General features: G+C 38.9%; 1 protein-coding gene across 1 annotated transcript; it reads left to right on the top strand.

Moving 5' to 3' along the window:
• Positions 1-8,188: 8,188 nt before the first annotated feature.
• Positions 8,189-26,214, top strand: LOC104515164 (focal adhesion kinase 1; the record flags this gene model as incomplete). The annotated part of the gene is made up of 9 exons (XM_010159039.1): positions 8,189-8,245; positions 9,682-9,702; positions 10,763-10,860; positions 14,434-14,518; positions 19,845-19,945; positions 21,225-21,340; positions 22,868-22,968; positions 24,591-24,680; positions 26,010-26,214. Coding segments are annotated over 9 exons (874 nt in total), but the record flags the coding sequence as incomplete, so codon positions are not given.
• Between the last annotated feature and the right edge of the window lie 573 nt (positions 26,215-26,787).

Genomic DNA, 26,787 nt, shown 5'->3' with positions numbered 1-26,787 from the left:
TAAAAATAAATTTATAAATAAATTTCAGGTTCCCATCACAGTTTATTAGACTGGTGGTGTTACGTTTTTGTATTTTAGACAGACTAAAATGCTGCTTTTTATGCATAAGAAGACCTGAATGAACTGTGGTGACAGTCTATACAGATTTCCTCCGAATCGGTGCCTAGGAGGTTACTGCATTGCTTTCATCAGGCTGTGTGGTTGGTTAAAGAGTTCTTCCACTCCTACACTCCTCCTTTGTGACCCATTCGATTCGAGCAGACGCTTTTGCGTTGCTAGTTAGTAATAACACTGTAGTATGACTAAAGAAACGTTCCTCGTAGTATTAGGCTTGGGGTTTTGTGGTTTATATATAAAGACACTTGATGTGACAGCTGCATAGTGCTCATTTCATTTTAAAAGCTTGAAAAGTTTTATTCCTTCTACAGACTTTTTTCAGGGTTTTATCTGAAAATGGTTCAGGAAGGTGCGACTAAAATAGAATGGAACATCACCATTTTCAGCCTTCCAGTCTTGGTTATCTACACATACAGTCGTAGTGAGGAGCTCCAGGAGTAACTGCCTTTTAGCCTGGTTGCTTCTTTTCTGACTTAGTCTGTTGTATTACAAGTCATTTGCTCTTTTTTTCTTTTTTCTACACAATTATTTTAGTGAAGGCTTAGTATTGACAAGAGGAACTGACTAACTAGGAAGTCCAGTCCAGTTTTCAGCAGCATTTCTGAGTTTTTTGAGTATTTAGGTAGATACCAGTGATACAGTGGCTGGAAGCTGGTATGGAATGGAGGAAGGCCTTCTAAGTAGTATTCATTACAACAGGTATTCTAACTAAGCAACTGAAAAACTCTTGGAACTTTGGGTTTTTGTAACTTGGAATCAACTCCTTACTTAAACAAACTTTCTTTTGTAGCTAGACTTCAAGATGTGGCAAGTTTAAGACAAAGCAGTCTTCCATTTAGTCTGGCAGAGTAGTTGAACAAACTTTAGCCAAAATCACAAGGGCGGAGTTTGAAATGCAGAAGATGAGTTGGACTGAGGATCACGGGGCATTGCGACATGTACATGATGAATTAAAACCACCTTTGTCATTTCCATGGGCCCTTCCTGTGAAACAGGTCAGCTTCTGCTACCCCTGTGTCAGTGTAGGAGTGAACAGCTTAAATTAGCTTTGTAGCCTGAGAAGGCAGGTCAAGAGTTGAACCATCTCTTCCCTTTTAGATAGCTTGCATTGCTTCCAGCGACTCTATACCTGTTCTTCTGTTTCAGTCCAGAGTATTGGATTCCTTTATTCTCACAACCCTTTTCAGTAGTCACTTAAAATAGCTGCAGTATTTTTTCTTTCATGCTATGCCTAAAGCTTTTAATTAATTGTTACCTCAGATTTGTGTTGGGATGATAGCACTGAAATTTGTTCAGTGTGATGTTAGGAAGGTAAGTCCCTAGGATTGCAGTAGTATACACGGAAATAATGGTATACTAACTGACTCAGTAACTTTGCCCTCTCCTTGCACCTCTTTTAGTTTTTAGCACTGAATCTGATTAATGCACTGTCATTTTCAATGAAATGTACATTTTCACAATTGGTGAATGATTTCTGCTCGTTTAATCATCCCAGCAGTTTTTATGTTGGTACTTGTTTATTCTTTAGGATACAAGGATAAATCTCACCCACTTGTTTTAACTTTGGATTAAAATTGCCATCTTAACAAAAGAATGGGTTGTACATAGTAGTGCGTTACCCATTAGGTTTGTATGTGTGAAATTCAACATGCAGCCTCCAGGTTGGACAGTGATTGAACACACTTAATACACCTTTTCTGCACGCTATCCCTCAAAATCTGGCCACTAAAAAAATGCACAGCTTTATAGAAGGTGGTGTTTTCTTCTCAGTGTAACTGCTTTGATGTTTCTTCCACTTCCAGAATCCATGAAAATGTGAAATAATTTTTATTAAGAGGTAATTCTCCTTTTCCAGCCTTCCTCCACTTCTCCCACCACTGACTACTGTGCTGTGCCAGTATGCTGCTTCTGTGGTACTGGGCTTCTTTCTCACTACCTGTACCTCCAGCCTCTCTAACTCGGCGTGGCTGGACCTCACTCTTTGGTTTTGACTCAGGAATTACCAGCAACAAGATGCGTATGTTTAGTTGGTTGGGGTTTTAAACCACCTCCCACATTGCCTAATAGAGCGAGGGGAAAGAGGAAAGCAGAGAGGAGCGAACAGATAACAAGAGAAGTAAAAGGAGCAGCCATGCTCAGGTTCTTAGTGTCGTCTTGTGCTCTTCTTTCTCACCTTGTGAAATCAGTTGTGGCTTCTTTGCATTTTCTCCTACTCAAGAATCTCTCTCCTGCTGATAAGCGCTTTGCTAAATAAGTGCAGTAGGGTGACTAGGAACGCAAATAGTGAAGACAGTACCATGGGTGGTTCGCCCAGAGACCCTTGGACACCTAGAATATAAATTGGCAAGACAGGTCTGCACTGGGGATAAAACACCAGTGGCGGATTTCAGATCATAAAATATGCCAGTGTTACATTTCAGTGGGACAGAGAGACTGTTTTTCCTTGTGCTATGTAACCCTGCTGTGCGAAGTACGTGTTTTGTCTTAAGTTCTTTCAAAGGTCCAGAAAGTCAATATGTCTTAAGTTCTTCCAAGGGTCCAGAAAGTCAATAAGTCTATGTTTAAGTCTGGTTACTGCCACTTAAATTGGAATTTAGCTATAGCACAGTCTAGTGGAACTTAGATGAGGAGCTTGAAAAAGCGGGTTACACTTTTGGGACAGATAATGTTCTTTGTGTTGTCAATAGGTGGTATATATAGTTGGGAAAAGCTGACTTTTTAATAGGTTCTACTCTCACTTTTAGAAATTGAAATAAGAATAACTTTGTTGCAGAAGGGAATTTGAAGGAAAATACCAAATATGCTTTAGAGTTTCGACAACACTCATATATCCATTTGCGTATAGAGAATTGTAATGTAAACCTTTACTTTTATGTTCATTCGTTGTAGATGTTCTCTCCAGTCTCTTTTCTTTTATTTCCAAATAATTTGTTTCTGTTTTTCTCTTTCCTTCTCTTGCCTCTTTGTAAAGGAGTCAATCACTGTCAGCATAAAGTAAAGAAAGCTAGACGCTTTCTCCCTTTCGTCTTCTGTTCCCATGAGCCGCCGCCTAAGGGTACTGCACTGCTCTTTGTATAGGCTGCCTTGTTAACCCAAAAGCTGAATATCCTAATGCAGTTACGGGTTTTTACTACTTTAGCCTCAGGTAAACAGAGTTCCAAGAATAATTTCATTAAATTTCTGCTACCCCTTTCCGCCTGCTGAATTGGATTTTCATGCAACTTGCTGGGTCCCCGTTTTTATAGGGGACTTAGTTTCAAGCATCATATTCTACAATGACAAACATTTTAATAATTTCATTTGTATACATGTGCAGGCCCTGTATACCTTTGAGGTTCTTGGTTAATATATTTTTACTTCATTCTTGGACCCCTGATACAGCATGCTAATGAATTAAATAGACGAGCAACAATAAGCATCACTTTGAATTAAATATTGAATACAGTGATGCTTTTTTTTTTTCAGCATTTGCTCTGGACCAGTTTGGCTTTGTTTAGGGCTAAGAAGAATTGGAGTAATAGTTGTGTTACTTATACAACAATAATGCTCACTTTCCTGTTATTTATAAATAATGTCTAAAGTGCATCAGCTTGTGCTGGGGGTATTGGTGTGGATTAGGGCTGCTACCATAAGCGTGGAATATGGTGTTCCTTTGAACAGCTTCCCAGTAGAGTTGCTCTGTTTGCCACTCGCTTAATTTTCAGCTTTGTAGAACTGCAGTGTGCTCTGTATAATTAAAACATAGATGGCTCCATTTTTACTCGTGTCTTAGTGATTGCACAGGAGTGCATTTCCTTTGAAAGGGTGAACGCCAGCTCCAGTTATCCCAAGTCAGAAATGTGTGTGAAAAGTCAAATTGAACTGACTCACCTGGCTGTAGGAGATCTGTTTTGGAATGAAGTATTGACTCGAACCAGAAATTGGCATTTCTTAACAATACGTTAAAATAGTTCCACTCCCAAATTTAATTTTTGTGTAAATTTGCGTTTGAAAGTCATTAATTCTGTTTCATCATACAAGCTTCTTAGAACATATCTTTGTCCCTTGGGTTTTAGGTGAGAAGGCTTAAATTCTGCTACTTTTCTGGTTTCTCTTGGGTCAGGTATATAATGTAACTGCAGTCTGAATACTTTTTGGATTACTCATGAATTTAATAGTCTATTTTCCCCTTCCCCTTCTCTGTCCCTTCTCTCTCCCCCTCTGTTTTTCTCTTTCCTTGCATGCCACCTGGATCTGCAGATGAAATTAGTGGGGACGGTAATATGTTTTCTAGTCTGTGTGTTACTAACGTGCAATATGCAACTCTTATATCCATATACCACTTAATGCACATTTCAGTAATAAATTCTGTACAGATTTTAGTGTTAAAAAACAGTCTGCTTTGGACATTAGCCAATAATATTGTACTTTACAGGCTGTGCGACTAACACTTTCTGCTAAACTGGAATTGAAAAAGGAGAAACTCTTTCAAACACACAGGGATATGGTACTGCATGCGATGAGAGTTCTGGCATGATGCTAAGAAGGTTTATGGGTTTGCAAGAGTGTCCATTCAGTTTGGTTGAAATGGTTATATCACAGATTTTTTGTGGTCGGTGGGTGAGATCAGTGGATGAAACGTGAAAAATTAGTCTGAGTGGTGGTTTAAAGGCATGGTAGCAGCAAAGTGCACTGTAGTCCACTGCTGCCCCTTGTGTAAAAGGATAGTTTAATGCAGATTGAATAAATGAAATAATAATCGTGTTTCAGCTACTGAAACTTCTGGTTTTAAATACAGATTTTAATTTTTAAAACTTTGAAAGTTACTACAAAGTTTTTAACTTCTCCAGTCTTTGTAAGTCTTTTAACTTGCTAACCTCTGAAAACAAGTTGAGTTTTGGTTTGGGGTTTTTTAAAGAAATTTTTATCTATTTTGATAAATTACTCTAGCTGATGTTGGGAAAAAATCCAGCGGCTACTACTGATAGTGCATGTATCTATTCTTGTAAGCAGGAGGCATTAAAAGAGCATAAAAAGCACTATGCAAAGGAAGGTGAGAAGAAGAAACAGAGATAATGTCTTGTGGCCTTCCTCTCACGTCAAATGTAAAGGGGGTGTTTTCATCTTTCTCTGCTTCAGATATAAATAGGAGATAATACTACCCTGATTTTCTTCCTTTCTTACACATTCAAGTATCAGAGGACATGTTTTCTATCATAAATTAAGAAATTATATTTCAGATACTAACCCTACATAGCTTTTTATTAGTGCTTATCTTCTTTTATAAATTATGCGCTCTGTTAAATGGAAAAAAAAAACATGAAAAGGGAAATTTCAGACAGGTGGTTAAGATCACGGATTAGCTATTATTGATTTAATATCCTCAGATGGTTTTTTCTACTATTTAATAAATGTATTCAGATTTAGTAAAGCTCAAATCGGCTCGTTCATCTGTACCACCAACACTGTCTTTGTCCAAAAACGAACCTGCTCATTTTTCCATCTAGAAGAACCTAGGGTCGACCAACAGGCGAAATGGTTCAGTGCTGGTTTTAAAATGGGCAACAAGAATGAACCCTATTTTAAAAAGAGTTTTAAAAGATTTCTAGATTTATCAAGGGCCTTGAAGGTAGCGCATCTCCTGGAATCACTGCTTTGTTAGGAGTGTTTGGCTCTTAAGACTGCTATTGCACATCCTTCCTTGTAAAGCAGCCTGGAGGGCCTTACCCAGCTGAGTTTTGCTTGTGCCTCCACGTGGGTTTTGAAATACCTCTTAGCAGACATAGTCCAAGTCTTAGCAGACTTGGTAATAGTCTCATACTATACGACTGTAATCGTGGGGTGAAGACTGAATGTGAGAGTGGTCAGCTATCTTGGTTGCAGAACACTTGGAGCACATCACTGTTAATGCCTTGATTGAATTTTGCTCTAATTCCCAGAAACAATGCCAGACACGTATAGAAATTATTTTCTGAATTCTTATCACATACTCCTCTCCAGAGTGTTAAATGTGTGACAACAGATATTTGTTTAGTTAATTGCATACATTTACTTCATTTGGATTTGCTACTGAAGACCCTTTTAGTATCGGGATGGTTTTAGGCAGCGTATCAAAACCATGTAAAGTGCTCTGTGGCGTTCTGATAATGCTTTAATACGAAATAACTTTATTAATTTAAAATAGGGAGGTGAACAAGCCAAGCCATTTATCACATTTTGTAAGCACTGTTCCACGATCTAGTGTGACAAATATTTTTAAAGACCGGTGTGAGACCAGTTCTAGTTTCCAAACTTCTTAAATTCTTCTAAATATGTTTTTAATATCTTTATTTTAGTCCCTTTTTTTTAACACAGATTAAGAATTTTCTGCCATCCTCAAATATTAGCTTACAACAATAGTTGATATATTTGACACAACAAAAGTTAAAAACATCTTGCTGCAATATTATAAGGAAGCAAAATGATTGATCCCCCTCAAACTGGTGTCACACTAACGATTTCTTTCAAATGGATGCTTATTTTTTCAGATCAAACTGGGGCTTATTTTCTATAGAACCAATTGTTTATAATGCAGGGAGGAAAAAGCATACCAAGGCAGAAATTAGTGCCTCTGGAATATGCTGCCAGTTTAGAATCGTGCGCTGTCTTTATAATTAATTGAATTTTCATTAGGTGACTCTCTTTTGCTGTGTCCTAAATAGAAATTGCCTAGCAAAAATTTAAATGGCATAGAATTTACTGATTCTGATTTTACAAGACACGGTATATTCCTGCAGGAGTTCAAAAGAAAAATAGCTTTAATTTTATTTAAGTAGAGCAAAGTTAGGATCGTAAAACTACATTTACTCACCGAAATAAATGGTTATAGGCAACCTGTAGTCTTGCAATTGTTGAATATTCGTTCTGTATGAGAATTAAGCCTCTTGGTTTTGTGTGTGTATAATACTTAGGAGCCTTCCTCTGATTTCAAAGTTGGCTCAAGTTGGCTGAACTGCCAAAAAGGGATCACCCCATTCTTATTTCCAGACTCACTGATGCTTTGTCCCACAAAACCACAAAAAAAAAAAAAAAGTAAACCGTTCAGAAACTATACTTGTAGAAGTGATGCCAGGGGATTGTAAGGATATGCATATGCTCCAGGGCAGATGGGCAAAAAGGGGGAGTAGATGATGCCTTTCAGAGGTGGCCCAATATGTGATGACCGGGAACCAACCATGCAAATACCACATTTGAAATCACTCCATGTTGAGAACCTCTCTATGCATTTGAAGTTGATGAGTAGAATTTGACACCCTTGCAGTGAAAAATCACTGGGTTTATAACCCCCAGAGGAAATTACCTGATCTTTAGGAAATGACCTACCCTCACTGGAAGTGCTTTAGAGCAAGAGAAGGACCTTCTGGTATGACTTGACACCATTTAAAGCATTTTGAGAACAGATGATGTGAAAGTCTTAAGTTTTAAACTGAGGAAGAAATATTTTTTGGAAAATTCTGAGAACTGGTTGTTTTCAAACAGTGTCCCTGACAGGAAAATTGAGACTAATGAAAGAAAAATGGGTGTAAGGTGTGAGTGTGACTTAAAAGATCTTTATGCTCTAGAAGACTATGGAAAATAACTCGCCACGGTGGCAGTAGGTACATGCTGCCCTGGAACTTCTTTACTGCCTGTTCTGCCTGTTCAACACAAAAAAACTAGCAAACTGTTATTCTCACCTTAATTGAAGGTAAAACAATTTAATCCATTAATGATTTTTTGTCCTTACTGCAGTGGAATTTGCTGTTAAAAACATTTTCTTTTTAAGTCAGCAGATTAGATGGGATTCAATTACAGAACTAGAACTTTTTGAATACAAGTGAATCTTCCTTTTATTCCTTATTGTATGCATCTATGTGACGTTACATAATTGGCACCGAGGTCATTATCATACCATAAATTATGCATGAGCAAGTTTTATTCATGCTATTCTAAATGCATCCCAGCAATGTTTAAGTTGGGGGTTGTGACATCAGCTTTGATAAATTGGAGATATTGTTCTGGAGAATTGTTTTCACCTGCTTTTCCCGAAACTTTTCAATTCCTCCCTTTACAGAGACAGATGACTATGCAGAGATTATAGATGAAGAAGATACTTACACAATGCCATCAAGTAAGTATGATAGTTAACTTGGGAACGTTTCTATCCGAAAGCTTTTTGGTTTAACAGGGGCTGAATCTTATATGTCAGCCCTGTGTAATACATGTGCAAAGAAAATACTCTTTACGATGTTTTGAAAATTCACAGATTCCGTGGTTTTCAAGTTGAGGGTGTGAAGCAGATAAATCCAAGTTCTGCCTTGCTGCTGTCAGTGACTTCTCAGTGAAATTCTCTTTATGTCTCAAAATGCAGGTTTTTTGATTGTGATGCTGAACACAACAATTAAATAATGGATAGGATTTCTGTGATCAGAGCAATTTGGAAAGCTTCTGCATATTGCTGTCTAACTGTATCTCACCCTTGCTCTGCGACAGATGGGCTGCTCTCAGATTCCATGATAGATGAAAGTCATCTATGCCGCATGCAATTTTGTTAGATGAAAGAATTCAGGAACAAAAATAAAAATTCAAAGTTCTTCTGAGTCTTCATGTTTGAAGTGAAAAAAAGATGCATTAGCCACCACAAGGGTTTTGTCTCATGGTATATTTGAATTACAATAGGATCCTAAACTGTCAAGGCGAACTAATTTCATGTGAAAATGTAGTATTCTGATTTTACGAGTTGTGTCTGTGAAATTACAGTTGCATTTTGGCAACCAAGGATTTCTCCAGAATCCATCACCAATCCATTGATACGCAGACCTGCAACAACCTTGAGTTTGGTTAGTGTAAGAGGGGAGGCTGGTGCTAAACTGGTACAGTGTTCTGCTCAAGAACCACGAATGTATGTAAGGATTTCTAGAGTTTACCATGTGGCAGGAATGTTTCATAATCATTTCAGTGTTTACAACATAGTTTCCACTACTGTGGAAAGTATTTGAAAAGCAAGAATATATGTTTTGAAAAACATATATGTTTGAACATAAATATTTGAAAAGCAAGAATATATGTTTTCCAGAAATAAGCAATGTGCTCTGAATGTCTGGCAGTCAGTCACTACACGATTCTACTAAAATAATTGCAGGATCAAAAAATACTGTGATAAATGATATCCTTTATTTTTGTTAATATGTTAATTGTGTGGGTTGGTTTTTTTTCCCTAACCTTTTCATTTAAATTCTCATGGCAGTTATTATTTGTGGGCCCAGCCCTGGATGATGCTAAACACTTAAGTATGCCTTCAGTTCAAAGCCTGTGAGATGGGCAGTTGAAGTGAAATTCATTAAGTGCTTTCTTGGATTGAAGTGGACTCAAGTGTTCAGCTCTCACAGGACTGAGGCAGTAACGATCACAAGAACAGACCTGTGACTTCTGCTAATGTAAACTTAAAATTGCATCAGTATGTTTCTTCATTTTTAAAAAAAATGTTAAGAAAATGTTTGTCCTTGTCTTGATTTTAAAAAGCTATATCTAAGTAAGCATCTGATTTTTCTCTTAATTGCACTGCAGAAAGCTATGGAATAGATGAAGGTAACAGGAGACCCTTTACCCATCCCTGAATGCTTGCAGTTTGGAATGATGTGGAATTTTTAAGTTTACTATTCACTTTCATTTAATAAACATTATTTATTTCTAGTTAAACCAGATAGCTTTGGGATTTTAAAGAGGAAAATGCAGTACTTAAAACAAAAGAAATGAAAAAGGCATTTATCTTTTTGTTATCCAGCTCTAGATGACATTATTTCTGTAGTGTTAATGAAGTCAGAATCATCACTCATGAAGTCCTAAGCTGATTGGTTATATTTTTTTGCTCTGAATAAATACAATTAGAGGTGAAAACATATACTGTACATGCTTTTCTGCTATTCCTGAAATATTTTTCCATGTCTGCTAGCAACGTAATTGCAAATGAAGTAATTCAGTTGCAATTGATCAAATGCTTTGCTGAAGTACTGAGCCATTTTATCAGTAATGCTCTCAGTCTGTTAAACCACAAAGTTAGCAGAACTGTGTAAGTCCACAAAACGTACCAATTTTACTTCAGTGGCACACTGACAGAGGTGTAGTGCACTCAAAATTTTGCTCTTTCATTTTATCTTTATTTGCTATGCTCTTGTTTCTGTAATTTTTCTTGCAGTTACCTCTTTAAAAATTCTCTGGGCTGATTTGATGGTTCCAAGAGCTAAAATACCACATAGTGGAGTTCTCTTAAACATCTGAAAGGATGTGTGCTAAGGCTGTATTTGATATAATCGGTATCGCCCTAGGATATCTGTGTTCTTTGTCTTTTAGTAGCTATAATTAAGAAGGATTCAATTATGTCTCTTGCATTGCAATAAATAATTCATAGTAGTTAATTTAGCAAATTAGATTTCACAATTCCTTTTTCACTGCTTTGGTTCCAACATTTGTTTAAGAGATTTCCACTGTGTGTATACAGCATTTGTGTAGGTTGGTGTGCAGCAAATGTTAATCTTAGTTATTCATATGTGAGACATTTGAGTGACTTACTTTGAGTTTTGTATATCGGGGGTTAATTCTTTGCCTTTCATCAGAAATCTAGTGTTTTAAGTGCGTTATATTCTTGTAGCCAGAGATTATGAAATTCAAAGGGAACGAATTGAACTGGGGCGCTGCATTGGTGAAGGACAGTTTGGAGATGTACACCAAGGAGTTTACATGAGTCCGGTAAGCCTCACTTCTGAAATAAAACCAGACAAACAATAAAACCTTTCTAGTTAAAAAGTAAAATAAAAATGTGTTCTTTAGATGCCTTGATCTGAGTCTTCCAGAACACATAAAAATTGACTTTGTGATTTATTTTTAGAATAATCAGCATGTAGAGGATACTTACCGAGTTTCAGATAAGTAGAAAACTAGTTCCAGAGTAGATTCTCTGCTTCTATATCCCCATTATTTATAGATTGGGAAAGGAATCAGAAGAGCCAGGTGAGAATTATTTGGGACCACAGCACAGCTACAGGCTGAGCCGAATTAGGAGTCATTGCTTTTAACCCCAACCGTACACTCTCTCCTTTATTTTGAGTGTGTCCAAGCATGGTAAGCACATGTGCCTTTGGCCATACTCCCCCATCTATTGTTCAGTGCTTTAGAGTCTTTTCCAAAAGGTAAAACTGTATTTATCAGTGTTCAGCCTGGCTTGGGTTTCAGTTCAGTATTCAGTGTAGAAGCTGCCAACTGTGTCAGGATAAGCTAATCTAACTTCTGTGCTGAAACAGAGAGAAGAAATTCTACTCTGTTACGCTGGAAGAGCAGTAGCCTACAGCAGAGGGACAATAATGTTAAACAAATGTGTCTGTTTCTCCCGTGACCGACTCACTATCTCTCTCACAAAGAAGCTTTTAATAAAGTTACTCCTTTTTCCTGAAAGAAAAGATACAAAATACTTAGGACACTGATCCAGCAAAGCCCCAGTGCACAAGAGTCACCTCAGTGAAACCAGTTGGCAGGATTTGTGTAATTTAGGATGGCGCTTAGGTATTTTTCTAGACTGCAGCCACAAAGATTAAGATTGCAGTTTACGTGGATGAAAAATTAAGTTTGTGGGAAAAGGCAAGAGAAATGTGGGAAATTAATTAATTTCAACCCATTTCAAGCTTATAATAAACTAATTCTGCAAGTGTAAAATTAAGATGGGTTTCTCATTTGAAGAAATCGTCTGGATTTTTGATAGATGACGTAGTAATTCATGTGGACAACAATCAAGTTCTAACTTCAGGAACAGTATTTCCCCGAAACAGCTGGTTAGCGTCCTGGGCTCAATGGGTTAAATAAATAAATCTTTGACGTAATATTCAAGTAAATAAATATGGATAAGTGTTATCTATTTCAGACAAGGTTGAAGTCTATTCTGATTTAGAACATTTAGAAAAGCAGGTCTGATACACTTTGCATTAAGGGAGTTTCTTATTTTTTATTTAATCCTGTCCAAGTTCACCGGAGTACTTGAGGAGTAATGTTTCACTGCACTTGGGGCACAGTGGATAAATCTAGTAGTCTGTAAAACCAATTAAAGACCTCTTTTCTTAGGGACTGTTGTTTTGAAAATGCTGTCTGCCTCCATTCTTTTTCTTGAATTAGAAAACAGATTGTATTCAATTACGCAGTGTCTAATAAGAGTTTTTTGAATGGCAACCTGTTTATTACTTTTAGTAATAAAATTTTACTACATTTAAAACGCTTGAATATGTGAAGGGAGAACAGGAAGGTATTATCATTAAATTTTAATGTACTAGTCACAGAGTGTAACTTGAACTTTTGGAAGAAATCTTACAATGGATAAAAGATTAGTTACAGTAACGTGATAGTGTTTCCATCCTTGTATATATTTGTCTTGCATGCAAAAACACAGGGCTCTTGTTCTGCTAGCTCAAACTTGAATCTGAAAAATCTCATTTATCCCTGTTCCTATCACTTGCAAAGTTCTTATTCTATTGACTATGCGGCATCCACCTCTCTGGAATGCTGCTTACTACTAGTTATGCCTAAAGTATCACAACCAGCCTGTATTTACAGGAGACTGAATCGAAAATGTATGTATAGTTATAGGATCCTGTTGCTCCGGTGCGAGCAATTCAAGTAAGACTGTCTTTGAAGGCTGATCTACTGTGGGATTAATCCAAAAGTGTCGTTTAAAATAGTGTTTGCTGCTTAGTACACAGATTGTTGCCAGTCTGATATATCCTCACTGTTTTGACTCCTTATCCAAACCCAAAAGATTAGCAAAACCCTGAGATCGGGCCTTTTCTTATACTCATTTTCTAGAGTCTTTGTGGGTTACAGACACAGAAACTCTTGATACTAACGTTGGTTAGTCGATGCTTCAAAAGCTTCATCTTTAACACCAGGAGAGGGATTGGTGTGGCAGGCCTCCAGAGGTCTCATCCAGTGTTGATTTTTGAATCCTGATTTCAGAAGGGAATAAAATCGTCTTAACTTCCCAGGTTTTCAGTCAGTTTGTGGGCATACCTGTGTCTGAGAGGTTTTAACAGTATTTTCCTGCAAAGTCAACTTGAAGAGTATATTATGAGTAACTTAGAGAATAGGCGTTTAAGCCTGAAAAATGTAAATATTATTCCAATTCTGATGTTTGTCTGTAAATATAGATTTAAAATAGAGCAAGTGTGATCAGATGTAGACATGACTCTGAGAATCTTAGCTCTCACTGCCCTGAAAAACTCGGTGGGGACACACATTAACCCTGTAGCCTTTCAGGGAAAAGTTCCTAAGTAATCTTCCCATTAAACAGTGCACAATTCCCAATTTCCCAGTTAGAAGGAAGGCATACCAGTCCTTGAGCAGGCCTGTATTTGATGTAGAAGATTAATTTTAAAACACTCCAGCTGCTTTCAGCCCATTCAGAATTTACACGAGTGACATCTTCGGAGCACTATATGTTGCTGTGGGGATACGCTGTGGTGTTAAAATACCATTTTCTAAGTAAGTCATGGCATTCTGAATACTAGTGAAGCTCAGAGACCTAAAGCTTCTTTTCAGGAGAAAAACGCTTGCAGCTTGCTTGTCTGTGCTGTCTGTAACTTATGGAAAGGATGTAAAACACACCAAAGCAAGAGAAGATGAAAGATGCTGCCTGAACCAAGAGGCCTCCTTCGGCCTGTTTCAGTGCTTCTCATTTTTCAGTATTCAGAGGATAAGCAGTCAGGTGGTAAAATCTGTTTCTGATTTTGAATACATATGTTCTGTTTCACTCAGTTTTAAGCCCTTGATATAACTGGTTGTGAAAGTAAATTGTAATATTCTTTGGTTTACTTTCCTTTGTAGGTTGAGTTCAAAATTATAGCCAGTCTTTGCTCTGCAAGAGCCACAAAAAGGTCTTTATTTGGCTTCCCATGTTGCTTGCTTACGTAGTCAAGTGCATTTTTTAGGCATATATCTAGTTGTTTTCCTCTGTTTTTGCTAAATATTGTCAAGAGTTTACCATCCCCAATAACACAAAGAACTTCCAGTACAATTCAATGAAACTTACTATATTTTGTCATATTTTTTTGTACAGTTCAACAGTTTGAAACGGAATAAGTATTTCCTAGACATATTAGATGTAAATGTTGTGCGTTAAGTGTGTTGATTATAATATTTTAACACTGAAGCTTTCAGAGTGTTATTTTTAACTAAATATATTTTAGTTAATAGTAATTTTCTCTAAATCAGTTTTTCTAGAATTTTAAAGGACTTAGCATGTGGTGGGCTGTATTTCAGCTGTTTCTCAATAATGTCTTTCAGGAAAATCCAGTTATGGCTGTTGCAATCAAAACATGTAAAAACTGCACCTCAGACAGCGTTAGAGAAAAATTCTTACAAGAAGCCTGTGAGTATTAAAATACTTCTTTTGAGGTAGCTTCTGTGACTGGTTCTTGTGCAGCCATCTGTGCCAGAAGCTTCTGATACTACTGTAAATCTTATATTAATATATAGCATGACCTTTTCCTCTCCTGCAGTATGTGCCAGAAGACTGCTTTACATCCTTGCAGTGCCCATGTACATGATTATATGGGGGTTATTTGATGTTCTAAATGGAACAGTGATGAGTGACTCCTGTAATGCTTCAGAACCAGTTTTATAATATTGGAGATCTGATCCTCTATTTCCTTCTTTCTCCTTCATGAATTAAAAAAACATAGCACTTGTTTCAGTGTATATACTTTGGAAAGTCAGGATTGTCTTCTTTTAATGAAGTTGCTAAAATAAGAGCGCTCTCTTTGAAAAATCAGAATTAAAACTTCTGATTTAATAAACCTATTTCCTAAATAATTGCCCACAAATATTGCATTCCCCAAACGGCACACTTGATACGTGGAGGAAGGCTTTTTTTTCGGATGAATACTAATGGAAAACTTCTAGAAGTTTGATGTAGTTACTGATTTCCGTACTGTTTAGTTTTGTAAGTCTTAATTTTCATTTGTTATCCTCTGCTATTGTATATCTGTAAATCTCATAAAGCTATTGTATTATATCAAGAAATTACTTGATTATGGCTAGATGCTTCAGTATACTTTTATTCATCTATTCCTTTGTTCAAGGCTTTTTTCCTGATTGTTCAGAAAATCTGTGTTGGTAGCTAATGGCTTCTTATTTCTGGATGTCAGATTTTTCTGAAATTACTATAATTTTTTCCATTCCATTTCTAGCTGTTGGAAAAGTAAATACTATTGCTTATAGTAATAACTTAGCAGTCAAAGGTAGGCTGCTGTCGCTTAACAATGTAGAAAATAATTGCTCATTGAATGCTCCTTATTATGCTTTGAGCACGACAGATTAGGAAATGCCATCGTAGTAGACAGATAAATAGTGCTTTTCAATTTTGATTTAATAGTTTTGCCATTTCTTCTTTTCTTTTTTTTTTTAATTCTAGTTCCCATCTGTTACCTTTCTCTGTTTGCATTCACGTTGTAAACTCTCTCAGAAGATAATTGCCTCCTAGATTTTAAGAGCAATCTTCAAAAGGCCAAAATCCAACATCTGGAGAGGCAGAGTTGGTTATTTCACTGAATTAAGAAATCTATTTTCTAATACATTATTTTATTATTAGGAATATTAAAGTATTTTTCGGTTCTAGTAGTTTGCTTCTGGTGGAGTTTTCAGTGCTCAAAAGATACAGTATTGATTCTTGCAGGGAGGAACACCTCGGAATAAATGTAGACAAAAGGTGTTTTTACAAGCAGCACCTGTCTCTTCATTCTTGTCTGCTTTTGCGTAGCACTGTATTACTATTAATGCATTTGTGTATGCTAAAATACAAACCACCTGATCTGGGGAGATGTTTATAGATCTTTGGTAAATTGTTCCTTTCTGCATTTCCTCGAGAAGCTGGATGAAAAATGATGTAATAGCTCTGCTACCTTTCTGAATTTGTGAGCTTTTCAGCTAACATTGATGGAATTAATTTCTGGGAAGTACTTTCCGACAGTATTTTATGTTTAAAACTGGTAAGACCATATGATACAAAAATGTTTGTGTTAATTGCCTTTCCTTTGATAACTAAAACTGTATTCCTGCTTCAGTTTTACCTCAGTGAAGAAACATTTCCATGTTCTAAGACATTGTAAATTGCATTGAGTTAGATTAGTACAAAGGAACCTTTAAGCTAAATAACTGGGACTTGTTTGGAATATACACTTTATTTACCAAGATTTTAATACTAACATTGGGTTCAGGTAAACTGCTTTAGCGATGCACCTTTCTTTGAGGCATCAGAAAAACTTCCCTCTCTGAAATTCTGTTTACTTCAAAAGGGATGAGGGGAATTGAATGATTTTGGAATCTAGCTTCAGTTCTGTGTAATATTTTAGCAGTTGTTACTGCCCATTTGACACTTCACCACGTTATTTATTCCTTTCTAACAATGCGTTAGGCTAGGTCATTGATAGGGATGTTTGTTTTACTGAATTTTTGTTCTGCATTATCCATAACATGTTAATATTTTAATGAGTATCTTAAGTTTGCCCATGTACATTTCTTTGCAGGAAAATATGTTATTAAACTATTAGGTTAGGTCTTATAAACATCCTTGCCAAGGATTCTTCTTGGGGTTTGTGGTGCTGCAAGATGTGTCGGTTTTACAGCTGCTCTTTACCAGTGGACAGTAGAATTCAGAGCTCATCACAACAGGAATCCAAAAACACGGTTTTAGTTTACGATTAATCAGAAGCCAAAAGCTGGCGGGTTTTATTCTTGTCTAATTTTAGGTGCACCGAAGCAGACTTTTCAGTTTGGCAATTGCCATGTATTTCTGTTGACACTTCACACTGTAAATGTAAAAGAGAGAATACTTTGAGATTGAATTTGGGGTGTTTGTCAAGATTAAATTAGGGATGTTTGTCCCTGAGGCAAGCAGCTCCATACTGACATGTTCCAGGGGAGTTCCTGAACCGAGGGTACCTGAGGGGAGCGGAGGCACCTGCCGTGAGCCCACACTCCGCCACAGCAGCTGAGGAGGCCTGGGCAGGGCGGGAGGATTAGCGGGAGGTTTAACACGCTGTCACCAAAACTGGCACTTCGTTGCCGAGGCGAGCAGCTCCGGTGCTGCTGCGGGACCAACCGCTGCCAACCCCTCCCCTGGAGAAGCTCCAGCCCTGGGGGGCACTGGCGACCAGGGCCAGCAAACAGGGCATGGCGCGGCTGGGTGCGCAGGAGGGCGGCCTTTGGCTAATGGGCTGTTTTCTTCTGGGAGCAGAAGAGACAGCCTCCTGTTAAAGCAAAATGGTTTCTACCTACCACAATTACAAAGATGTGACTGAAACCCGGGTGTAAGTCATAAAACCTCACTATGGGGACACCCACATTGACCCCCCAGGAGCTTCCCAGACCCAAAGTTGCATGGAACTCCGGAACCTTGAAGCCCCCTAGGACTAGGAGTTGGTTTCATGGATGCAAGCGTGCCCAGCTGGAGGAACTCTTCAAGCAAGTGGCCGTGTTACATGAGGAGTTGAGCAGGCAGCGCAGTATCTGGGCATCTGAGCGAGGGATAGATGTATGGCACTGCGCCCTGCCACAAGCTGAGCAACAGCCCTGCCTGCAGGCTTTGCAAAGGGAAGGTGAGCTTCCTTCCAACCGTGTGGTGACAGTAGCAGCCAGCTCACAAGACAAAGGAGAACCCTCATCTCTACTCAAGGCAGGAGGAGGAATCTTCCCCGTGAAGTGCCCCTGTATAACAGGTATGATGTTCTGGGGCTGGAGAATGAAGAGAGTGAGGAATGGGCAAGGCCCAGGAGAGGCCAGCTGTGCAAAGGTGGTCCAGCTACCCACCCGCATTAGAACTGGGGCCACCAGATAAGTGTGTAGGGTGTTAGGAATTGGAGACTCCTTTCTGAGAGGCATCAAAGCACCCAGCTGTCACCCAGACAATATTTTTAAGAGAAGTTTGCTGCCCGCTGGGAGCTTGCATCTGTGATGTCATGGAGAGGCTGCCAAGCTGGCAAAGCTTGTGGACTATCGCCCATTCCTACTATGCCAAGTAGCATCGAATGGTGCTGCAACGAGGCAACTCAGAAATATCAGAAGAGACGTTATGTCCTCAGAATGATGTTAAAGGGATAAGCAGCACAGGTGGTGTTATCTATCCTCCCAGCAGGAGAAGAGAATTTAAGAAAAAGGAGACAAATGGAAGACGTGAGTGACTGGGTGCATATCTGGTGCAGTGCTCAAGGTCTCGGCTTCTGTGATCTCAGGCATATCTTTGAGAAACTGGGCCTGTTGACAGCTGATGGGACTCAACTGGCCAAGTGAGGCAGGAGTGTCATGGGCAATAAGCTGGCTGGACTTCTAAACAGAGCTTTAAACTAAAATTAACAGAGAAGGGAATGGAGTTCTGAGCACTCAAGAAGAGCCAGGGGCTGCTGAGGAATTAGGTAGCAACAGGGAAGCACTTGTGAATTGCCTCGAGGGAATTAGGGTGAGCTCCTTTAAAAAGGGGGTATGGCTGATACTCCAGCTGAACTGCCTTCATACAGGGTGAGAAACAAACAGGAGGAGCTGGTAGCTGCTGCCCAAATGGAAAACTACAACTGGATTGCTACCCCAGAAACCTGGTGGGATGAATTGCATCATTGGAGTGCTGTGATTGACAGCTCTAAAATATTCAGAAAGGAAGGAGAGTTGGGGGAGTTGCCCTCTGTGCCAAAAATGAGATTGACTGCACACAGCTGTTTTTGAAGAACAGGACTGTGCAGGTCGAGAGCTTATGGGTGAAAATTGAAGACCAAGCCAACAAAGGAAACATGGTTGGTGTGTACTGCAGACCACCCAATCAAGAAGAGGTTGATGAAGAGTTCTTTCTTCAGCTGCAGGAAGCATCACACTTGCAGGTCCTGATCCTGACAGGGGACTTCAGCCACCCGGGCATCTGCTGGAGACAAAACTGCAAGCAGCCCAGGAAACTACTGGAGAGGCAGAGGAGATGCACTGCTGGACTTGTTGCTCCCTAATGCGGAAAAACATTTCAGAGAGGCCAAGACTGGAGGTAGCCTGGGCTTCAGTGATCGTGCCCAGGGAAGTTGTGGATCCGCCATCCCTGGAAGTGTTCAAGGCCAGGCTGGATGAGGCTTGGAGCAACCTGGTCTAGTGGAAGGTGTCCCTGCCCATGGCAGGGGGGCTGGACCTGGATGATCTTTAAGGTCCCTTCCAACCCAAACCATTCTATGATTTATTTGTCTTATTGCATAAAATATACTGTGATGCTCTGCTGAGACTGAAGGGTCTGTGGAAAATAAAATGAGATGTGAACGTAATAATTCAATGAGGATTTTGTTTGTCATAAACTGACACACGATTTTTCCAGACATTAAATTATGCATACTGTTTTCTCCTTCCTCCACTACTAACAGAAAGACGGGTTAATTGGTCACACGCTGAATTGCTAGGTCATTATGTTAACTTAGGTTATGCTCAGCCAGGGCAGAAGAGCCAGAGAACCTCACTTGCACCTTCCACAGCAGTTTTCTAAAGCAAGCAGTGTTTTGTACTGTCTGCAGAACATGAAATGACCAGACATGATTGCTTCTAAGCACTTGTTTCAAGTCCTGCAGAACTGTGACTGTATTTTCTATTCACAGACTAAATAGATCTTAACCAAGTTTCTTGTTTTTATTTTTAAAAAGGTTTTATGTAACGCATCAGCTTATTTCTTTTCCTTTTAGTAACCATGCGTCAGTTTGATCATCCTCACATTGTGAAGCTCATAGGAGTGATTACAGAAAACCCAGTTTGGATAATCATGGAGCTCTGTACACTTGGGGAGGTATGAAAATCCTCATGCCACTTTGGTCTGCCCTCCTTTGGCTCACAGGTATCTTTGCAAAAGACCGAAGACATCTCTTCTCAGTACCACCACCAAGGCACTCTCCTCAAACGTGGTGTACTTGTTTGTAGAATTATGGACTCGGAAAGAGGAGTGGCAGTGTTTGACCTCACTCCTCCACTGAGAGAACTCCATCAGCTCATACCAAAGTAATTTAGTCATGTTTTTCAGGGAATTCAATTGCAGTTCCAGAGTGAGGGCATTTCCTGTGTCAAGATGATGATAAAGCAATGTCATTTAAACAGCATTTGCAAAGATACCTTCTAGAAGTGAAATTATGTGGTACCACTTTTATTCTCCCTGAGTAATATTCTGTTTTCCTTTAGAGCACTGAATTTCTTTTTTTTTCTGTGCAGTCTCTGCAGCAGACACCCTAGATAAGAGAACTTGCCTCATTATTTTGTCTATTGGATGAATGGTTTAAACACAACTAGATCTGTTCTTATAATAAATTTGTTTTCTTTGAGCTATGTGTTTCTGAAAATGTTCACTGAAGTGGTATTTCATACTGCATTGTAAGATCGTCATTGTAATTATCAAGTGCAATGTGTGGTCCAAGAAAAAAACAGAAGGCAGAAAAGCCTGTGGTGGAGAAGTGATTTTCTGTCAAAAAATTACAAATTTCCTTTCCAGTGCCCAAAACGCTTCAAATTCTTGTTTTAATTTATAAGGAGACTGTGGTGCCACCTTCCACTAGGTCCTAACTGCCTTGTACTGGGAATATAGCTTACAAAAATTCTGCATTGATATTGGCTACCATGAGCTTAATCCAGCTGTTTTAGCAAATGTGGATTAAAATTAATGCTTCCAAAACAATACTGATCTAGTCAGTGTTCAGATTGGCCACGCACTGTGTTTTTCTGAAATTAGGACAAGACCATATGCAGTTCTCAAGGGAAGAATGCATAAAAAGTCAAAGAGTGCTTTACTCTGGAGCAGCAGCAGCATGTGCCTTCAGTCTTCAAAAGGAGCCTGAGAGCAATGCACAAAACTTCTATTTTTTGTTTGGCTAACAGTTTTCAGGTAGAAAAAAAAAGTTTTAATTTAACCAGAGTCAAATTTCTTCATGGAAAGTGATTTTCTTTTCTCATCCAGTCTTAAGGGAAGGCATACCCATTGGTACTCATGTAAACTTTACAATTTGAGATGTGCCTTGTTCAAATTTGTTATTTATTTTCATCCTAACTTCTTTCCTTTTTTTCCTTCTTTGTGCAAAAAGTTGAGATCGTTTTTGCAAGTAAGAAAATACAGCTTGGATCTCGCCTCTCTGATACTCTACGCTTACCAACTTAGCACAGCACTTGCCTACTTAGAGAGCAAAAGATTTGTACATAGGTAAGATTTTATACATATATATGTTTACGTGCATATTTTTGTATGTAACTACTTGAAATTTTAGGGAATATGAGGTATTCTAAATTACCACATTTCTGACTGGCAGTGTTCTGGCTGTGAGATACACTTGCTCAAGTGAAGACAAACACAACACATAGTTGGGTTCTTTGAAACCTTCATTTTGCATTTCTTTTCCTTGACTTACAGTGAATGTGCAGCAGCAGCAATGCTTTAAAACTCCTAAAGTCCACTTTCCTCTTTCATGTCAATTTGTGTATCAGTACGTCGCTGCCACAAAATCACAGCCTTTTCAAGAGAGACACCTGCTGGCCCTCTCTGAGATCGACTCGGAGGTGGGGCCAGATTTAATTGGATTAGATTTCAGTTGAGTTGTTGCTTTGTGGTTACAATAATTTTTTAAAGCTGCGGGTCAGCTGTATTCTTCGGAATACAGAAAAGCAAAACAAGGGGCAGCTGTCTTTGTAAGTAAAGAATAGGAAAAGCAAAATATTTATAAAATACAAGTACTTGCTTTACCAGAAAATGAACCTAAACATCTTTCTGGGTATGTTATAAATTGTATTCCCTTGAATTTGACAATGAGCTTTCTAGAGAGAAGAGACTGGCCTTAGCATCTTGTTGTATGCAATTAGAAGTTCACAGCGGTCCAGTTATCATGTATCGTTTCATTTTGAAGTCAAGCATTTTATTTGTGTTTTAAAGTTCAAATTCTGTGTGTTATATGTATTGTAGATACAAACACATACCTATGTAAGTATTAGGTGTATTTATATACATACATATGTATATCGGAATATTGTAAATAGCAGTTGTTACAGGTACTTGAATTTTGGCCAAGTAGCTGTTGAATTCTAGCAATAAATTTCAGAACACAACTTTTCATACCATCCTGAAATGGGAGAAAGTAGCACTGCTCAGTTCACTGTACTTCACTGCTCAGAGCTAAATTTGTCAATAGGTAGTCAAGACTGCTGAAATTTAGAATCAGCAGACGCGTGAGGCGGGTGTCTCACCTGGGAAACTGCAAGAGAAAAATGCCCAAGTCTTTGCATAATCCCTCTGGGCATCACTGAAAATCGAACTCCTTACCAGGAAGCCTCGTACAGAACTGAGATCTTAAACCAATTCCTTAGCTTTGCAGGGTCAGGAGGCAGATTTTCTTCTTTCCATCAATTCTAATTGCCAAAAACTGTTAGCCTGTGATATTTAAATAGATGCAGATAAACTTTTTCCTCAGATGTTGATATTTACGGTTATACTGTCGGATGACGGTTATTACTTGAAAGCATCAAGTGTGCTGTAGCATTTCTGTAAGCTTCTCAGAATCAGAAGACAAATATGTGGTTGTCCTTTTGTGTACACGCACACCCAAACCGTGACCAGAAAAACAATTCAGTCCTCTCAAAGGCATGTGATACTTCTGGTTTTTAATAATGGTTTTCAAATTACATTTCACCACCTTTAAGGTTTTAAATGACTAGAAACAATGTCTCCTCTGTTTGGCAGGGATATTGCTGCTAGAAATGTGCTGGTATCTGCCACTGACTGTGTGAAATTAGGTGACTTTGGTTTATCCCGATACATGGAAGACAGTACTTACTATAAAGGTAAGTTGACACCCTGGATCCTTCTTGCAGGCCGGTTAGAACAGAATTGCTTCTCACAATACTGAGTTTGTTGTCAAAAGGAATTACCCAGACATTCTTCGTCTAGCTGTTGCGTAAAAAGGCAAACTATTCAACAATTTAATAGGTGATGGTAAATGCCTACATGTATGCTTAAGAAGAAGAAACACAGGATCTGATTTAAGTTGCAAGAAGTAGGCAATGCGTAAGTAAAATTCGACTTTGTAGGACAAGCTTATAGTGCTTTCTTCATGATTTTTAGAAGATTATCCACATTTGAGGCCTGTTTGAGATAATATTTATATTTATGTCATTATATAGGTAGCCTACGTTGAGTTCAAGGTTACCTACAAATAAATTTTTAGTTTGTGCTGTCATTGTGTGATGCATGCTTCAGATGCCACTGGATTAGGAAGGTTAAGTACAAAAAAAAGTCTTTGAAGCCTGCTTTTTCCCCCGTTTTGGATGGAATGCTGATCTTAAGTGGCACTAGTAGCTGTGAGATGTCCTGCGGTGTCTGAGATAGGAAATACAGCAGAGGAATATGGATTGCATGTAGGGTACCAAACAGTAGCATTTAAATCTAGTGCATATTATGAAATCATTCATAAATACAATCTTCAGTGTTTTTCTCATTTCAGTCATATATTTTAAAATAGCCTTTATCTGTCCCCTTACACTCCATTATGTTTCATTTTTCTCACATCGCTGTGAGCCACATACCGTTTTAATTGCTGAGAGGAGAGATGGAATACTTTTGACATGGTCATTTCCTGTTGTGCTTTTGGGGTTTGTTGTTAGGAACTTTATTAGGAGGTTTGAGGGATTATTTTGGTTTTTCGCTTGGTTCTTTTTTCTGTTTATGTAAGGCCAAAAAACCTATCCTTCTGTAATGAATCGTTTTAAAACACCTACCTACTCCTTAGCTATAATTTTATGAAGGTTTCAGATTTGGTGCCCATACCTTCTTAACTGCAATAGTTGCTTGTTTAAATAAGAATTAACTTAAAACTTGAAGGAGATCACTCAGGCTGAATGTTTAGGCAAATAGAGGACTACCAGTAGAATCACAGGCTGGTTTGGGTTGGAAGGGACCTTAAGGATCACCTAGTTCCAACCCCACTGCCATGGGCAGGGACACCTTCCACTAGACCAGGTTGCTCAAAGCCTCATCCAACCTGGCCTTGAACACTTCCAGGGATGGGGCATCCACAGCTTCTCTGGGCAACCTGTTCCAGTGCCTCACCACCCTCTCCAGGAAGAACTTCTTCCTGATACCTAATCTAAACCTCCCCACTTTCAATTTAAACCCGTTACCCCTTGTCCTGTCACTACAGGCCCTTGTAAAAAGTCCCCCCCAGCTTCCTTGTAGCCCCTTCAGGTACTGGAAGGTGCTATAACGTCTCCCCGGAGCCGTCTCTTCTCCAGGGTGAACAAGCCCAGAACTGGTCAGAGAGTGCACAAAATCCCATGTACAAAATTTCATAGTTGAAGTGCTTCACCAGAGATGGGTTTTGCCTGCAATTTTTTTCACTGAGAACAAAATCATATTTTTGAGCTCAGTAGTAGCAATAAAAGCCTGCTTTGTCTTGCCTTCCCCATAGCTTCCAAAGGAAAATTGCCTATCAAATGGATGGCTCCAGAGTCAATCAACTTCCGACGGTTTACCTCAGCTAGTGATGTGTGGATGTTTGGTAAGTGAGGACCAAACGGTGAGGTTTCTTAAGTGTCCAGTTGGAGAAGTTCAGTGTTTTGTTTTAACTACTCTAAATGAATAATTTCCAGATATTTGGCACTGGTTTTACTCTACTTTCTGAAAATCCGGTTTTCTTCCAGCACATTTTCCATCTCTGTATTTTTCTTTCCTTTTTCTACTCAGTGAGCCTGAAGTTTCTTCATGTGTCTTTTCACCCCTAGTAAGAAGCTTGCAGAAATGAAGGTAGAAAGAAATTGGATCATAGTCATAACAGAGAGGATTTTTTACTGCTGTTTTTCCCTCAGATTCTTTTGTTATATTTTGTTATTTGCTGTTTCTGTTTATATTTTTAGCAGGTGATAGGCCTGTTTCCTTAGATCAGCCTACATGATGTCCTGCTTCCAGATCTTTAATGCTAAATTCCTGCTTGTCTTTGATAGCTCCTGCTGGCTTACAAAATATGACCAGAAGCTGAGTAAAAATAAGGGTAAACGGGCATATCCTGAAACCTTGATCTTTTTTTCCTAAATAGGCAAGTTTTTATATGAATCTGGTCACCTGTGCTCAAACTGGTCCAGACTACTGGTCTGGACAGACAAGAGCAAAAGTTGGCTGTGGTAGGAAACAAAGATGATGAGACTTGAAGTAAGAGCAGGACAGACAAGTAAGGGTGCACCCTACTTACAAAATAAAACGGGAGTGTTTTTGAGGAGAGGGTGTGTGAATTTTAGCAGGTTTATAACAGTTTGAAGAAAACTCTAGTACAGTCTGCAGTTAGAAAAATGAAGCTTACAGAACATTCTGGCCAACCCTAAACTTGACAGATCCTTTTTCCCTTTGTGCTTCTAACACAGTTTGACCAGAAACTGTTTTATTACATAGTTTCAGCACAAAAAATTTGGATCGATGCCAGCGTTAGAACACCCTTAAAGTGAAAATGTGCTCTACGTGTTGAAACAAGCCAGTTGGAACTAGTCAGAGGGAAAAGCAAACACAGCTCATTCTACTCATAAAAAAGGTAGATTTGAATATGAGCAACCATTCGGATTTACAGCAGGGAAAAGGTAGCTAACTGTGACGCCAGGCTGCCGTGAGCCAGCTGTGGGTCATGCTTCCTCATAAATAGTTCAGGTTGATACCGCGTGCGTAACCGTCCTGCCCATCACTCCTCTCTGCTGCCAGCCGGTAAGTCAAAGCTGATTCCCTAGCTATACGCTTCAGAAAAGATCGCGTTGTTTGGCTGTACAAAATTGGGATTTGTTTCTTTTTTTAATGGGTTTTGTTGTTTGCTCACACTAGGAAAAAAATTTTTGTGTATGTTTCTCAGGTGTGTGTATGTGGGAGATCCTAATGCATGGGGTAAAGCCTTTCCAGGGAGTGAAGAACAACGATGTGATTGGGCGAATTGAGAACGGCGAGCGGCTCCCAATGCCTCCGAACTGCCCTCCTACCCTCTACAGCCTTATGACCAAGTGCTGGGCATACGACCCTAGTAGGCGACCCAGGTTTACTGAACTTAAAGCACAACTCAGGTAGGGTTATACTTCTGAAAGGTCGTTTCCTTGTTCAGAAATACTTACTTTCTCTGTATCTTCTGTTACGGTGTTTTCTTTCTGTGGAAAATGCAAGACATAGTGGATTAAGTTTTGTTTTCAGAAGGCCAGGTTGTTGCTACCCGTTTGGAAATCTGGACCTTATCTGTTGGAGAAAATTCGACTAGGCAATACATTCAAATAACTGGAAATATGAATCACCTTCTTTCTCTCCCAAGAAAAACTTCAGAGGTTGCGAGCAATTTGTTCATACTTCTATGTATGCTACCATCCTTGGGGAGTTGGGTAGAAAGAATTTAGAGTGATTACCTTGTTAAATATGCACTGGGCAGTTTTGGGGCTTCTTAAATCAGTGAACCGTCAGGTGAGTGTTGTTGAAAGTTGTTTTCGGAACATAGGGAGCGCACTCGTTGCCCTGTGGCAGCTGGGCCTGCGCAGTTGCAGAGCCTGCAATAAAGGCGGCATCATAAACCAGAACTCCTTTTGCCCTTTGTAAAGCAGGATATAGACTGCCTTTTGTTTATCTTGGAATAATATAAGCACATGCTTTTG

Source organism: Eurypyga helias, unplaced genomic scaffold, assembly GCF_000690775.1.
Source record: "Eurypyga helias isolate BGI_N326 unplaced genomic scaffold, ASM69077v1 scaffold39919, whole genome shotgun sequence".
Taxonomy (NCBI): Eukaryota; Metazoa; Chordata; class Aves; order Eurypygiformes; family Eurypygidae; genus Eurypyga; species Eurypyga helias.
Note: the sequence above shows the minus strand (reverse complement) of the source record. Positions and strands in the feature narration are given on the sequence as shown.